Raw genomic sequence first — 17,333 nt, 5'->3', positions numbered from 1 at the left:
GACTAAGAGTTGACATATTTTTGTGGAATGACCCTAATATTATTGTAAGTTAATTTTTGTAGATGACGCAGCATTTATCTTATTCTGTAGAAAAATACACCTAAACGTAAGTATGTTATGAAATATTATATTCCCTAATTTATTGGTAGTTTTTCTTAGCTGCAACACCTACTGACTCGCGCCCGTGTTGGAGTGAAATGGAAACACTTTGAAAAGAAAGAGACAGTAATAACATAGGGTAAGCTGGCCAGCGCTCCTCTAATTCAGTAGGTAATCTGCCGTTATTTCTCGGTGGTTTTATTTATTTTCATCATACATATTAATTATTTTAAATAAATAGTTAAATGAATTTTTATTCGTTTTTTTGTATATTATAAAAACTTTATTGAGTATTATCACTCCAATAGAAAATACTGCATAAACCAACTAATACAAAAAAAATATAGTGCAGTTGAAAATATTATTTCTGTGTATTCAGCTATTTTGTTTAAATTGATAGTTTTTTACTTAAAAATTGTCATTGTCCTCACCAATAACATTGTTGTGAAATTACAATGGTGGTGATTTCATTTTCACCGTTGCTGGCCACCCACTCCACTTTGCGCGGCAGCGGTCAGAAGGCGGAGCTTATCGGCAAACTCGCGTCTAAGCTGGCTTCACTGTCAATTCGAGAGCTGCGACGAGTACGCTCGCGTCTATTACGTGGTGTGTTTATAGTGAAGTGGATTTTGTGATGAGATTATCGAATGTCGTGAAGTGAAAGATAGTGTTGTTTTTCTAACAAAGTGTAACTTGAGTGTTTGAAACAATGTCTATGGTTTACTAGTGCGATAAATCAAAATGTGTAAAGCACCGTTGTGTGCAAAATTGTTTTTTGCCACGTAGTGACGCGAACGGGTAATGATTCCTAATGTGGAGCTCGAAGCAAGATGGTTAGAGAGACTCGGCACCTGTGGGTTGGCAATTTACCCGATAACATTCGTGAAGATCGAATAAGGGAGCACTTTAAACGGTAACACATTTGTTTATTTATTTATTTTTTTCAGTATTTATACTCTTCAACCTAGCCAACAATGCTTCAATTTCATTAATATTTTGGTGGTTGGTTAATTAACCCACTGGGTAGTAGGTAATTAAGCAGTTGTATACACAGTTCAATGCTCAGTAGGTATGTATTACTTACCATATTTTTTTTTACTATGTAAATAGGACCTATTTTTAGACAGGATCGTTGGCGTTTTGCGTTGTACATTTCGGTAGTAACAAACAAAGCGCTATCCGCTATTGATAAAAAACAGACTCGCCGCGAGCCTCGCGCAAGCAACCGTCGAATCGAGTAGGCCGGCACGTCAATGACAGCGTGTTGCAATGCAGCGGGAGTCAAATAATTATTCGCTTTATAACGAACGGACTTGTCTAAAAATAAACATTTCATTGCAAATTCATATTGTAGCTGTAAAGTTTATAATTTATTAAATTAGATAACTTCATACCTACCTCATCGTTAAAGCACAGTAAGTGCCTTTTCACACGTTCCGGTTGCCGGCTATCCGGCGCCGGGTACCCGGTCGTGAATGTATGGGCATGCCGGATTAATTACGCCGGAACATGTGAAAGCTACGTACCATGCCCATACACTTCACCACCGGGTACCCGGCGCCGGATAGCCGGCAACCGGAACGTGTGAAAAGGCACTAAGAGTGACTACATACTACCTACCTAGTTTCTTTCAAATTCACAAAATATGATTACCTAGGTACTTACTGAATATTTTAATCAATACATTGGATACCTACCTTGTTATTACCTATAGGTACCTACATTTTATTTAACTACCTACTTTTGTATTCTACTTTCCATATTTTGTAAAGAATTAACTGGCTAATCTACCTACCTACGTGTGAGATTGGATGGGTCCATATTGGCTCACCTAAAGTTATTTACCCGAAATTGTTCTTCCTAACGATTTTAAATCCGAATGATCACTCTTCCTAAAATTTTTCATCCTAAAGTTTTCATTTATACTATTTGTAGTGCTACTGGCGATGTTCATAACACTCATGTTTCCGAAAATTTTAATTAATAATATCATTAATGTACTCACTCATACCACATAATAATAATAAGTACTACGTACAGAAGGTTTTCTTCGCGAAGGTAACGTAAGGTCACAGTTCTAACCTAACCTAAACCAATAATTTTATGAATAGGACCGATTTGTTTCTGGAACTTGACTGAATGACTGGAGCGGGACTCTGGGTTCGCTTGCTCGACTCGTGNGCGCACCCAGATTGGATACGTTGGGCAGATAGATAAATCCTACTTAAGGAATTACCTACTCCACACACTTGAGTGGTACCTAATAGCAATAATTCTAAAAGACGTCTAACCCTAATATATTATTATTGAAAACCCTGAATTGCCTACTAATGTTGTAGTAACTAATAAATTAATGCCAATCACCAGCTTACTGATCAATTACGTATGTTTTGATCTTTATTCCATCCTATATTCACCTGCTTCCATTTATATTATTACCAACTTTTTTCATGAAATTATAAAAAAAAATAAAAAAACTTGTTTTGAAGAGAATGTTAAGCAAGCTCATAGGAAGAAAAAGTTGGTTGTGTAAATATTATTTTCCAGAATGCGTTGTTGTTTACATCGACCGCGTCGTGGGCCCGAATAGGGGATTCCCTACGTGACATCTAAAATTGTTACATCGAATGTAACAACAAGTCACAACATCGGAAACGCTGCATTGAACGGTCAATATCAATGGTACGCCACGTCGAATGTCGCGATAGCGAATGATCACACAATATCGATCGAACTATCACTACATCGAATTGTTAAAATAGCTAATGTCTTGACATTGATAGGTTGTTGTTACATAGAATAATCATGACCAGGGTTCGAAATTATCAAGATAATTAAGCTTCGAGGGTTCGAAATTATCAACAGTGTAAGATACATTTGTCTATTGTTTCATAAGAAATTCTGATGTTACATTGAGAATGTTGCTTTATGTTTTTGGTTACTGAATGTTGTCAAGCTATCCATCGCTTTTTCTTTTCCTAAATTAAGGAATGTTTCCTTTGAGTAAAATTTTCTATCTACAGTATTAAGAGTACTTTCCCTCCAGGTGGCATTACAAAATTCCACCCTGTATAGGTATGTTTCCTTCCAAATATTAATTATAAAATAAAATAAGAATAACAACTGCAGGCCTGGCTCACTCCGCGCGGTACATCCGATAATTACCTACAGCGAAGCGCCCCGCCGCACTATGGATCGAAATTGAGATTTATAGACATAGCGATTTTTATTACAATTTCTATTTGAAAAAAAAATACCTATCGATAGGTTACGATATTCTGATGAATAAATGCTGCACAAGTTTTTCTCTAAAACCAATAGTTTGGCTGGAAAAAAATATTTTCCATTTTCATTGTATGGAATGAAACATAAAGTGGTCGATTTCGACTAAGCCTTGACAGATCTTGCTTTGAAACTACTTGAGCCTTGTTCTATGGCTTGTTGACTATAATCCTACGCTATCAGCGCGCGCCCAAAGTTGCCCGTTCACAAGTTATGAGGTTCTGAAAATTTAAAAAAAGTAAGTCAAAGTGACTTTTTTTTGGAATATCTTTAAAGATTTAACGAAAATATAAAGATTATATACGTTAATAATGTAAATTAACCTTAAATTACTGCTAAAAACACATTTGAATAAAATTAAAAGGAATAAAATCAGCGATTTTTATTTCTGTTTAAAAAAAATACCTATCGATAGGGTATGTTATTCTGATGAATAAATATTATTAAACGTTTTTCTCTAAAACCAATAGTTTGGCTGGAAAAAAATATTTTCCATTTTCGTTGTATGGAATGAAACATAAAGTGGTCGATTTTGACTAAGCCTTGACAGATTTAGCTTTCAAACTACTTGACCCTTGATCTATAGCTTGTTGACTATAATCCTACACCTAACAGCGCGCGCCCAAAGTTGCCCGTTCATAAGTTATGAAGTTCCGAAAAATAAAAATTAAAGTAAGTACAAGGCTCAAGTAGTTTCAAAGCAAAATCTGTCAAGGCTTAGTCGAAATCGACCACTTTATGTTTCATTCCATACAACGAAAATGGAAAATATTTTTTTCCAGCCAAACTATTGGTTTTAGAGATAAATGTTTAATTATTCATCAGAATAACATACCCTATCGATAGGTTTTTTTTTAAACAGAAATTGTGAAAAAAAAATCGCTGATTTTATTCCTTTTAAATTTGTTAAAATGCGTTTTTAGCAGTAGTTTAAGGTTAATTTACAATATTTACGTATAGAATCTTTATATTTTCGTTAAACCTTTAAAGATATTAAAAAAAAAGTCACTTTTACTTACTTTTTTTTAATTTTTCAGAACCTCATAACTTATGAACGGGCAACTTTGGGCGCGCGCTGATGGCGTAGGATTATAGTCAACAACCCATAGAACAAGGCTCAAGTAGTTTCAAAGCAAGATCTGTCAAGGCTTCGTCGTAATCGACCACTTTATGTTTCATTCCATACAACAAAAATGGAAAATATTTTTTTCCAGCCAAACTATTGGTTTTAGAGAAAAACTTGTGCAGCATTTATTCATCAGAATAACGTAACCTATCGATAGGTATTTTTTTCAAATACAAATTGTGAAAAAAATAGCTATGTCCATAAATCGCGATTTCGATCCATAGTGCGCCGGCAGTCGAGTGTCACGCGCGCGCCCGTCAAGACGCTGGCGTGCGTTGTAGTACGTACCTACTTCTATGATCGAAGTATTATTTAAAAATGGACATAAAGAGAAAGAAATATTGTGCGGCGGTCGGGTGTTTAAATTCGAAAAGAAATCTACCGGATTTATCTTTTTTTTCGCTTCCCAGAGATGCTGAAAGGTATGTTATCCATGTAGGTAATCAATAATTCTTAGGATAGTATAGGAACCTTAGATTAATAAAGCCAATAATTAATCTAAGATAGGAACCTAACCTACCATGACTACTGCTCAGAATGCGTTCGTTCGTTTCAGCCAAATGACGTCCACTGCTGGACAAAGGCCTCTCCCAAGGTTTTCCATAATGAATGCGTATGAGTCATGAATGCTACATACGTACCTCATTACATATCGACGGTCCCTACGTATATTAACGTATCTGAAAACGGCCAATTTTACAGGAGAGCGGTTTGAAGGTTTAAACATGTGTAGCTCGCGTTCTATTTATCGTACATTGATGAAATTTGGTATAATAGTTTTATATGAGGTATATTTTATAAAACATGAAGAATTATCAAAAAATAATCACAATTAGTGTATTATTTGTCATTTACTCACTTATACAACGGAAAGTTTCTAATTGCAAATGACGTAAGCGGTACTTGCTGATTTTTACGTTGGAGTAATATGTTTGTTTAAATTATTAACTGCCACATAAGTAATTGTACACGGGAACAAAGTTCAGCTACTACTAAACGTAACTCTCACTCTAGGCCCATAGTCCTGCTCGACGAGACATAACAGCATCCCGCCTCGTTTCCCAGATAGTTGCATATTGGAGGCACTTCAATACCTTAAGATTCCTCCTTATCTAAGGGGTCTTTTGACTGAAGAGTACCTGTAGAACCGCTTAATTCTCTTTGTCAATAGTGCCGGCTAGGTTTGACAGCATGGCATCGAGTCCGAAGATCCACATGGGTCTTTTTTGAGTTCGATCTTGTGGAACATTGGATACGACTGGGTACTAAATGGAACCCTTTTCAAGGGCATGGACATTTCAAGGTATCATCTGCCATGCAGATAGTTTCATCCGTTACTGGCACTTGCTTATAGACATAAAACAAACTTTTCCAAAGTAAAACATTTATAGTGGCAGTTACGGCTAGAAGATACTTTAATTTTCCGACGTAAAAATAGGTAAGTGCCACCTACTTATAATAGTAACTTTAATTTTCCCTAGTGAAACAACGCAACTACCAGATTCCTACAGTTAATTGATTAATTTGCCGTTGGTATAATGTTGAGTGAAATAAATTAGGTTAGAAACCATAATAATACCTATTTCCTTCATAAATTACGTATCAATTCACTCGATCTGCGCAAATGAAAGTGGCAGTTGCGGGGCTGGGCGCGCGGGGTTAAGCGTGAGGTCCAACGTAAAATTTCGTAACTCCCACTAATGCAATTTTACTGCGGAAATCGTTCTAATTTTGTAGTTGCGGGATTTGTTTTTTGACGTTTTAAGGTTCAATTTGAATAAAAACTGTATGTTTTTTGAACTGAGCCGTAACTGTTGGGTCCTCTGAAGGTTTTGCAAACAAAAACGGCAAATCACGGAACTGGTAGATACTGAAATGTACGTAGGGACCGTCGATATAAGAAGATTAATTATTTTTTCACTAGACAGCAACCCTAACAGCGTAAGAAGAGTTCAGAGGCACGCGATAGAAAGAGACAAAACTTGTAGGTGAATAAAATTGTAGGTACGTAGTGCTGTGCGAGCTAAATTCCACTTTATCGCGTCGTAGCAAGACTCGCATTTATTTAAATCGTCTTTCGGAGTAATCCTTCTGTACCTGTACTATTACTTATTCTGTGACAACTGTTTTATTTATGCTTTCTGCTATGCTTTTCCAAATATCAAATTTTCGTCTGTAGGAGTCTAGTTGTGCATTGTATAGCGGAGGGTGCTGTCTGATTAGTATCTTTTTTTGGCTTGTTCCCAGTACTGTACCTAAATAAACATGTTTTACGCATGAAAAACTAAGGCAATTATTGCAAAATCTAAGTAATAAAAATGAATAATTCAATATTAAATAAAAAAAAAATCACGATTTAAAAAAAACTGTTTTTTTTTTAATTAAAATAAAAAAACATGTTTTTTTCCACCCTGCTAGTGGGAAGAACTATGGGAACCCGGAAAGTCTTCAACTACTACAGTTCCTCCCGGCGATGGCAGGGCGCCTGTCCGACAGTGGTGGTGGTCCGTGCAATACAGGCAGGGGCGCCCCCACGCACGCTATCATCAGCTCGCTGACCACCACTGTGGAGGGAGGGAAATCAGGAGGGGATCATAATTTGTGTCGTCCGCCGTCAAAAACAGGGTGGAAAAAATCATGTTTTCTTTATTTCAATCAAAAAAGTCAGATTTTTTAAAAATTATCATGTTTTTTTTATTGGGTATTAAAAACTTAAGAAAAGATCTCAAAGATCTTTTCTTTAGTTTTTTTTACGGAAAACATTTTTATTTACGTAGAATTGATATATAGAGCTGACAACACCGCCAAAAAAATGTGGTTATCTAAAAATAATCGCAAAGATGTTTGTGGAAAATTTTTTTTTTTCAGATTCTCCATACAAAACGACAATTTCATACTACCTACACCTAATATTAACATTGTTTTCGAACATTACAGTTGATTAACATAAGAAATCAGTGATTTTTATTAAAAAAAATCATGCAATAAAAATATTTTAAATCATGAACCATGCAACCCTGCCCACTAGTAAGGCGATCGACGGCGCACCGGGGTTATTTGATGATTTCCGTAATTTTCTTTCACTAATAATAACTTTTGTAGGAATTCAGATCGATTGCTAAAATTTTAAATCAGGCGAATCCACTTTTGATTGATTTTTTGCAGTAAAATCAAGTGGTTTTTATTATTTGTTTTATTTTATTTATTATGCGCCGATTAGTATAATCTGCATAATTATTTTGCCGAACAGTCGCCGACTAGTAACCGACTACAAATGATGCCGAATAGTTGGCTTTTCCGACTAGTCGGCCTTTAGTTTTTTTTTTTTAAATCGAATTCTAAGTTGAATTTTTTTTCGTGGTTTGAATTTTTGTAAAACTTTGGCGGCTCGTAACTAGCTAGCTACCGAATTATTATCTGGATATAAAATTTATTTTATTTGACTAGACATATTTGATATTAATATCAAATAAATAAAATCAAAACAAGAGAGAAAAAATCAGTTTTTTTAGGTAAAATTTCAGAAAAAAATAAGTAAAAACAAAAATATCAATTAAAAAAAGTACTAGCTCACTTAGAGTCAGGGTTCGAAAATATCCGATATTTATTATAAATATCAAAATATCGGATATTTATGATAATATCCGATATATATCAACTTTGATATATATCAATTTTGTATGAAAGCCATAGCATTATTTTATTGTATTATTCATGAATACTATTGCATATGTGTTACATAAACATGTTTTTATAACTTAAAATCAGACAAATAAAGCAAAAACGTAAAATATCTTTGAAATACGGCAAATTCAACTAAAAAAATAAAAATCTTATGTCAAAAAGTACAAATACAGTAACAAATTTTAAAAGTTGATATATATCATCAAAACCGGCTTGATATATCGCACCCTTAATAATGAATGGGCACAACTCAAAAATTAAGTTTTTTGGGAAAAGCCAAAAAACCAATCGGCGGATCGCGGTTTTTTACATAATTGGCTCTAAAATCTTTATTTTATCAGCTACAACTTTCAAATTAAGCATACTTCATCACTGGTATCTGTTATATAATTTGACATGAGACATTTTTGAAAATATTGATTATGAGTATGTAAAAAAATTGTTTAAAAAAATATTTCAAAGTTAGGCCTTTATTTTACTATTTCTGTTGTTGTGATTTTGGGTATTACTTGTACTTGTGCCCATCTAATCCTTAGGCTGAACTGTTTTATATGGCATATTCCCTAATATTGCTCTCTAATATAAGTGTATTATTCGATTTTTATATTGATTTACGCCCAATAATATTGGGGACAGTTATTGTGCGGTATAGTAGCTTATAGCCAATTCAGTATAAGAGTAGGGTGCAGAATACTAGAAAATTATTAGATATGTCGAGTTAGATTAAAATAAAGACTATTAGCTATTTCTCTGAGAAAACCGACATGAAAATACTAATTTTATGCATTCAAAATATTTTTACTTAGATAGATAGGGACTCTTACCCTATAAAAAATATGCTTTTTATCAAATAAAGAAAAAACCTACAAAAACTTTTTCTGTAAGGTTTTCTGTTATGGATTTGTTCAGGATAATCACTTATTAAAGTCCAACAGCCAGTACCTTGGTATCTTTTTTCCACTATCCTGCTGTCCTGGTGGAAGGAACCGTTCTCCTTGTCCCTTACTATAATCACCCACATTATGTGGGAATCAGTTCAAATGGCTATTGTAAAAAATACAATTTAATACTCAAATTGGCGTGTGTAATTTTTGAAGGATTTTAGCAACCAATTTTGAACACAAGAATATCTATTCTGGTGTTCTAACATTCCCCAAAAAATATTTTACTACTAAAGCACCTTAGCCATGCTTCAGATTCAATTTGTGTTATATGGTTTACAAATACAGTCTTTTATAAGAGCACGGATTTGCAGTCCATCGAAGATAGCTGCTTTTAATTTTTCCGTACTCATCATCATTTTGCTTTTGATCATTTTAGTGATTAGAAAGCTCAATACATATCTTTGGCCCTCCAAATAGAAGCCCTTTACGTCCTGCTTGACTTCAGTATTGCAAAGAGTCTAGGTACACAAGGTTTACGACGATATTGGACACCCAATATTTATTATTTTGTACAATTTTTATCCCAGAGTATGCTTGGTTTGTTATCACAAACTCCGTGATCTTTTTTCTTTGCTTTTGTGTACAATATTTGCCACATATTAATAAAAACTGGTGTTAACACAAGATTACATTACGAACTCACATTTTTAAGACAAAAAGCACTTTAGAACTTAAATTTAGACAAACTGAAAATTTCAAGGTCTAATAGCTGATCAGTAAAATTGTAGTAACTTAATACGTGAAAAGATAATTTTAAAATAAATTCGATGTATCCTCAGTCCTCAGAATCTGAGTGATTAATTAGCATCAATTTATGTGACCGTAATAAATTAAAGAATATAATTATAAATTATAACACTAACATATTAAAGTAATTCACCTTTTGGCTGACTAGTGCGTTTATTCATGAAATAAACAAAGAAAAAAGCCAACCCGAGCCCCGAGCGAACGTTAATAGCCTTAACACGTAGGTATGTCTCTTATTTTATAAATCATTAGTTTATTTGTCGGGAAGTATTTCATAACCACCGCTTTATTTCTTAGCATCGCGATAAAACATTCTATAGGCTCCTAATCAACCAATAGGTATGAAAATTAATACCAAGAAGCAAATTACTTTTATAGGAGAGTTATAAATTTAACTACAAACACCCATCCATGGTCCGCCTAACTAAAGTTAAAGTTATATTTTATAATTTTCTATGATTAACGGGACTTTATCAATGTAATAAAAATGAAAATGTAACATATTATTAGAAATATATGGAATTAATTAGACTTAGCTCACTAACACTTACTTAAAAGTTTGTCACACAAAGGCACAACTCCAAATTGGACCACAGTCGCGGGGGCCGCATTCGACAAATATCGGCATGTCTCTGATTCAGCCCTTCTAGCGGGAAGATAGATGAAAGTATGGAAGGGGCACAAAATGTAGAACTCTTTAATCTGATCATTGTTTTCGATTTCTGTGAAAGCCATCTTGTAGAACTGACGAAAATATGCCTCTCTAGTACAAAAAGTAAAAAACCAAAAATTTTGAGTTGTGCCCCTATATTATTAAGGGTGCGATATATATCACTTGATATATTATATCCTCGAACCCTGCTTAGAGTCAAGTCATGGCGAACATATTATATTCTTAAAATGACCTTACAATTACTTACCTATACACCGACGAAGTTTGCTAACCTTCCACCAAACACCCTATATGTTACAGTCAAAACTCATAATCGGTCAAAACCACTTTTAACTAGATACATCATTCAAGTGGTTTTAACCAAGGGCATTAGTAAAAAAACATAACCCTCCTTCTGGCGCAGTCGGTTAAAAAAGCCGCTTTCGACTAACAAAAATGTGTCATAGCGGTTTAATATAAAATTTTACCTACAAAATTCATAATAAGTGTTATTATGATTAGTGAAAAGTACTTGGAAATCATCAAAAATGTGATTTTTAAAGTGTAACATTTATGTGATTTGTGCATACAAAATGATCACACCTACCTTAGGTACTATACAGTGTGAGTCACGTTAAAGTGTACATATGAAAATAGATGAAACTAAACCTATTTTTATCGACAAAAAAGAGGTCAAAAAATTTTTGAGATTTTTTTTTAATTTTTTATAGAATTTTTTTTCTTTCAATTACTTATTGTAAAGAAAACGTAATAACTTTTAAACTAAGCTGTATATCCTGATAAAATAAAAACAGTAATAATGCTAAATAACAGGCGATACTAAAAAAATACATAAAATACACAAAAAAGGCCAACAAATAATAAAAAATGATACTTTTTGAAAAAAATCTGCTTAAAAATTCGTGTTTTTTTGGTTATTTGATAAATTTCTCCAAAAAATGCCCCTATAACCGGTAGTTTTTATTACTTTGTATTATTCTCTATCGTATTACCTTCGTAAAACCAAAAATCGCATGTCTCTATCCCTATCACAACGTTTGCAATGATCGTTTGAACAAGGCCAGCGGCCGACTGCCGCCCGCACCCCGCGAAGGCCCCCTCAACAGCAAAACGTTCGGAATTTATCAAAAGTAAAATTTATGAATGAAAGTAATGTTCGATTTAAAAACGCAACGTGTCATTTAAAGATTAAAGAATTCCCAATCTATTCGTGCAAAAATCTTTTAAATTAACATAGCCGTTTTGGAGGAGTAGGGAATTTAAGTAAAAAATCGATGTCCCGTATTTATTTTTTTAATCCAAAACAAAGACACGTAGCGAAAATTCAAACGTCACAAATGTAGTCCTTGAACTGTTGTATAACATACATTTTTTTCAACTATTTCTGTCCAGCAGTAAAAGAGGAGTAGGCTTTACAAAATGCCCATTTAGCGCGGATTGAGGACACTAATCGCCTTAATTGAGTATTGAACATCAAAATCGCGAATAAAGAAGTACGTAATTTATAATTATTGAGGTTTATGCGTGTTTCATGTTGGCAGGTATTTTCCGTCACCAGCAGGTGAAAACTGACTCATGACATGACGTCTTTTATGACTAAATAACTTTTTTAAAAACAAGCTTTATTCTGAAATGCAGTTGTACAGACCAGGTCAATGGTACCATAATATTGCATTGTCATCGTACTTACATAAGTATACCAAATTTCAGCTCAATCGGTTGAGGAGAACTGGTCTAAAATTTAGTTGCAAGATTTGTCCCACACATACTAACAAGTGAAGTCAATATAAAGCTTGTAATAAAAAGCTTGTAATAATAATAAAAAAGCAAACTTATTTGGGCCTGAGCCTGACACGTCTTCAAGTCAACATTACCTCAAAACACCGGTTTTCAATAGAAACAGAACTGTAAAGTAGTATTTTGAATGGCTTATTTATTATTATTTGCCATCCATTCAGGAATGTCAACAATTTTTTTTTACCCATTGACTTCCCGCCTACAGAATGTTTAGCCCGTGAGTGAACTGTTTGGCAAACTAATAAAGATTCGATAACGAAACAAACATTTCGCCAGCATTCGCGTCAGGCAATTTGGTGTGAATATAAAGCTACACATACATTGCCAACTACTAAATCAATAAGATCATTAGTACCGCCACAGAAAAAAAAAAATCTAATTAAGTTCAAGGCCGGGTAGCGATAGTTTTAGAAATGATTGTTGATTTGAAATTCATTAAATATTTTTCAACGCAGTAAGTACTAAAATACAAAGGTTACTAAATTTTCGCACAACTGATGTAACACTAAACATTTGTTATTTCGCTGTGGTAGATATGTCTGTCTGTCTACGTCTAGCTAGGCAGGCGGTAACAATTCTGCCCCACCAGTATTTTGCAATGTCGCGCTCTAAAAGCAGCATGGGTGCGCGGGCGGGTATCGCGAGGTCGTCGAACTCACTTCCAGCAAAAATAACCGTGAAATAATTCTATAACTTAAAAGTCGTTTTATTTTATTAATGATATTTAGTTAGATACTACTCAAATTTTATAATAGTGGACTGTCTACTTTGTCAATGAGGGTTTTCGCGATTGAAAAATCCGCCAGATGGCAATACGTAGACGCGAGGTCCAAATGCTGTATGATTGGTTATTTTTGACATGACTTTGACAGATTTATCAAAATCCACCAATCATGCAGCATTTGGACCTCCCGTCTACGTATTGCCATCTGGCGGATTTTTCAATCGCGAAAACCCTCATTACTACGGCGCGGCGAGAGACTCATTTTTTTAAAGACATAATTGTGTAAACGTGTCTTATAAAATTGTTATTGGTTAACGGTTTCTTCGGTTAGTCTCCTCCCCTTTGAGTCTTAGTCATAAAAATGTACTTTCCAACATTGTCTTAACCAGGAACCAGTTTGATAGATTTCTTTGTTATAAGCAGAGACAACAACGTCCTCCGTTGTGTTTTAAATTGTTAACGACTGAAAAAAATCCAGTCTTCATTTTACTATGATGACTAACACATTAATTCAAGCAAAGTCTGCTTTGGCCTCACCAGAAAAAAACCTCGTCGCTACGTACGACTACATAGCTGAAATCATACCGGTTGCGCCCACAAACAAACGTAGCCCCGAAGTGTTGCCAAACAATTACCGTAAAAATATGCACTGAGTTAAATAATAGCAGAGTGTGAGATATTTATAAATAAATAAATATCCATAAGTAGTATTGGAATTATTGGAAATTTAATAACTTTTTTTTAAATTATCATCAAAATGGATCATCATTATTAAGAGCAGGCAAATAGTAGATTTGGCCTACACTTATTAGTAGACGAAAAATCAGCCCTTTATGAGATCTCATAAAGATAAGATATCTATATCTTACTATATTTTTTTTTGTTTTTTATTTATTTGGAAACTCAACAGCTTTGTTGACAATAAAATTTACGTGTTACAGAGTAGTATACTTTACATAACTCTAGCCAATTACAGAGACTCACAGCTAATTTAAGTGTGACAACAGAATAAATGATATAATTTGTTATTTATTTTAGGATTGAAAAATAAACAATAATACAAATCATAAAAACAAAATGTCAACCATCGGATAGTTCGCTCAGGAAGACACTTTTCCAAAATTATAAATTGTGCATTTATGCCTCAAAACAGGCCTCTCCTCTCCCTGTGCGTTTCGGAGAACTAAGCACACGTCACATTATCGCATATTGCCATTCCAGCTTTCCAGCTTTTCTGTCTTCTGCCTATGGTACAGCCGAACTTTTTAATAAAATACTATCCCCTTCTACATTGTGTATTATATTTTTTGGCTAGTTCAGAGCAGTGATTCGTCCCACAACACGTTCGTCCCACTGGGACGAAACACACACTGAATTAAAAAAATATATATATTTTTCGTTCTGGATTATAACATATAATTTATTCTTTAACATATTGAGATTTAGTACCGTCACACAGTCTTTTATTTTGCCTTAGAAGCGGACATCCCTGTTTTATTAATTCAATCGTTAGATATTACTATTATGTATAAAATTGATGATGGAACTAGTAGTTGTATTTGCTTAGTTTCGAAGAAATATTCGATATTGTGATTTTATTAAAAAAAAAATCAGTTTTAGAAGCATATTTTCTAAAAAAATTACATTAAGTCAGAATTTTGTAAATAAATTTACCTATCACTATAACGTCTACCTTTATGCAAAAATAAATGGTTATTGCTGCAGTAATTTAGGAATTATTTAATAATTTATGATTTTCAGAAAACATTTTTTTCTCCGTTGTCCTAGAAAATAGGCAGCTATATTTACTTTANCAACAATGTGTCAAGTAGACCAGAAGATCACCAGCCGAGCGACCTCCACGGAAACCGTACTGTCGGTCACTTAGCAACTGGTGGGCCTCTAGGTACCGAAGGAGCTGGCTGTTGATAATGGATTCCATTATCTTCGAGAACAAGGAGGTGATTGCTATCGGCCTATAGTTGGACGGATTTGAGCGGTCACCTTTTTTAGGGATCGGGTGCACCAAAGCTGTCCTCCATGAGGTCGGGACTATGCCAGAGAGGTAGGAGAGCCGAAAAAGGCGCGTTAAAACCGGTGCTAACTCTGGAGCGCACGTCCTCAGCACGATAGGAGGGATTCCATCGGGCCCACTCGACTTATGGATATCCAGGGAAAATAGAGCCAGGCGTACTGAGCTTTGGTGGAACCGGATATCCGGCATACAGCTCTCACACCTTGGTATAATCGGTGGCTCATGTCCCCCGTCATCCAGTGTCGAGTTGGACGCAAGCAAAGAGTTTGCCCAGAAGATCGGCTTTCTCCTTTGCATCGTGGGCCAACGAACCGTTTCCCATGTGCAGGGGTGGAAATGATGGCGTGCAGAAATTTCCTTGGATAGCTTTGGCAAGAGACCAGAACGCACGAGTTCCAGAAGGAAGACGCTCTAGCTTCCCACCAATTCTACCAATGTGCTCCGACTTCGCCCTTGCAATGACTCTTTTGAAAGACCTAGATGGAGTTCGAAGATATTTTAATTTCTATATGTTTAGAGTAGATGGTGGCAAGTTTTCTTTAATTGCATCTATATTTGACGTTGTTTTTTCACTGGGTTCAGTAATTGAATCAACATTTTCCTCAATTTTGTCTTCATCAAAAACTAGTTGCCAGACCCAGTTAATTGGAGATTCAAGCCAATCACTGTTTCTTCTTAAAAATTGGGGAAGAGATAGATGACAGTTTGTCCATCGTCCATTAAGATTAGTATAAAAATTCCGGCAAAACTTTTTTAACTTAACACTGTTTTCTTCTGTCAAATGTACCATTTTCTGCAAAAGGTGATTATAAAGTTCCTCACTGTCTATCAAAGGTTTTAACGTATTTCTTAAGACTACGAACAAATCTATATTATTCACAGTAGCTTCCATTGTAATTACATATTAGGTTTAGAGAAAAATGTGATCCCATCAAAAACAATACTTGTCAAAAAACCAAGTCTCGCAACTCAGTTGTTCTACGGTAAAAAGTTGTGAGATCCATGTAATACCAAGTCCAGGCCAGGAAATCTTTAACGTTTTACATAAATATATTGACTTGGCCATCGCACTAAATAATTTAATTTACACGTGTTTTCATGCGATGGCCAAGTCAATATATTTATGTAAAACGTTAGAGATTTCCTAGCCTGGACTTGGTATTACATGGATCTCACAACTTTTTACCGTAGAACAACTGAGTTGCGAGACTTGGTTTTTTGACAAGTATTGTTTTTGATGGGATCTCATTTCTTTTTGTATTTTGTAGACAGCAGTTATGATCTAGAAAAGTGGACCGAAATTGAAAAAAATTACTCGACTTGGCGGTTGCACTACCGTGCCCCCAAATATTTTAGTTTTTCCTTGATTCATACACCAAACACTACTTATATTCCAAATTTGAAGCTTCTAGGTCTGCTAGAAGTGCCTTAGAGTTTTGATGATCGGTGAGTCAGTGAGTGACAAAATTAAGTAACTTTGACCCGTTATAATTCTTAAACTGCTGGTTCAAATTGAATGAAATTTTAAATATACCGTTTCTTTACAATGCCTGCATAGCTAATGAAAATTCAGCCTTCTAGTTTTATCCACAACGAAGTTACAGGCGGTCGAAAATGGCCTGAATTGCTTCGAGAAAAGGATGGTACGGCCGTGCCGCTTTTTTGCTCGACTTGGTGGGGGCACTGCCGTGCCCCCAGATATGACATAATCGTGATGAGTGAGCAAAGGACTATCGATTGGCAATTTTTTAAATTTGATTTTCCAGAAAAAAACCCTATGTTCACTTTAATGCCATTTCGATCCACTGTGCGGCGCGCCGATACTGATACTGTACCAACTATTTGCAATTTGTTTCTCTCCTATACTTTACTTTCTGGATTTGTGTTTCGAACGCAGAACTAACTATAATATTTATTATTTAATGCCATATAAATTGGTACACAAGGCGAACTTAATACCGTTGATATACTAATAAATTGATTGAATAACATAATACTATCTATATTAACAGTTAATCCAGTACATTATTCAAGTTGCTGCTCGGTCTAGTAAATAATTGATCGCGAGAGGCACCGGTCCCTCTTGCTGTCAAGAAAAAAATCGCCGCCTTCGTCTGGCAGACAACCCACACTATTGGATTATACTTTAAGCGAATCATCACACAGAGATTGGCAAATATGTCTCGGAATGCAAATGGGAGCCACAACCTCTGGAAGGCAAC

General features: G+C 34.8%; 1 protein-coding gene across 1 annotated transcript in view; it reads left to right on the top strand.

Annotated features, from left to right (window-relative positions):
* The first annotated feature begins 655 nt into the window (after positions 1-655).
* Positions 656-17,333, top strand: part of spen (spen family transcriptional repressor split ends) — a 119,719-nt gene continuing 103,041 nt past the window's right edge. The window contains 1 exon segment of the mRNA XM_028316799.1: positions 656-1,012. Coding sequence (XP_028172600.1) covers positions 930-1,012 — 83 coding nt within the window. The 5' untranslated portion in view covers positions 656-929.

Source organism: Ostrinia furnacalis, unplaced genomic scaffold, assembly GCF_004193835.3.
Source record: "Ostrinia furnacalis isolate ACB-3 unplaced genomic scaffold, ASM419383v2 OfSCF5862, whole genome shotgun sequence".
NCBI classification, from domain to species: domain Eukaryota; kingdom Metazoa; phylum Arthropoda; class Insecta; order Lepidoptera; family Crambidae; genus Ostrinia; species Ostrinia furnacalis.
The sequence above is the reverse complement of the archived record's forward strand: the minus strand, read 5'-3'. Positions and strand labels throughout refer to the sequence as shown.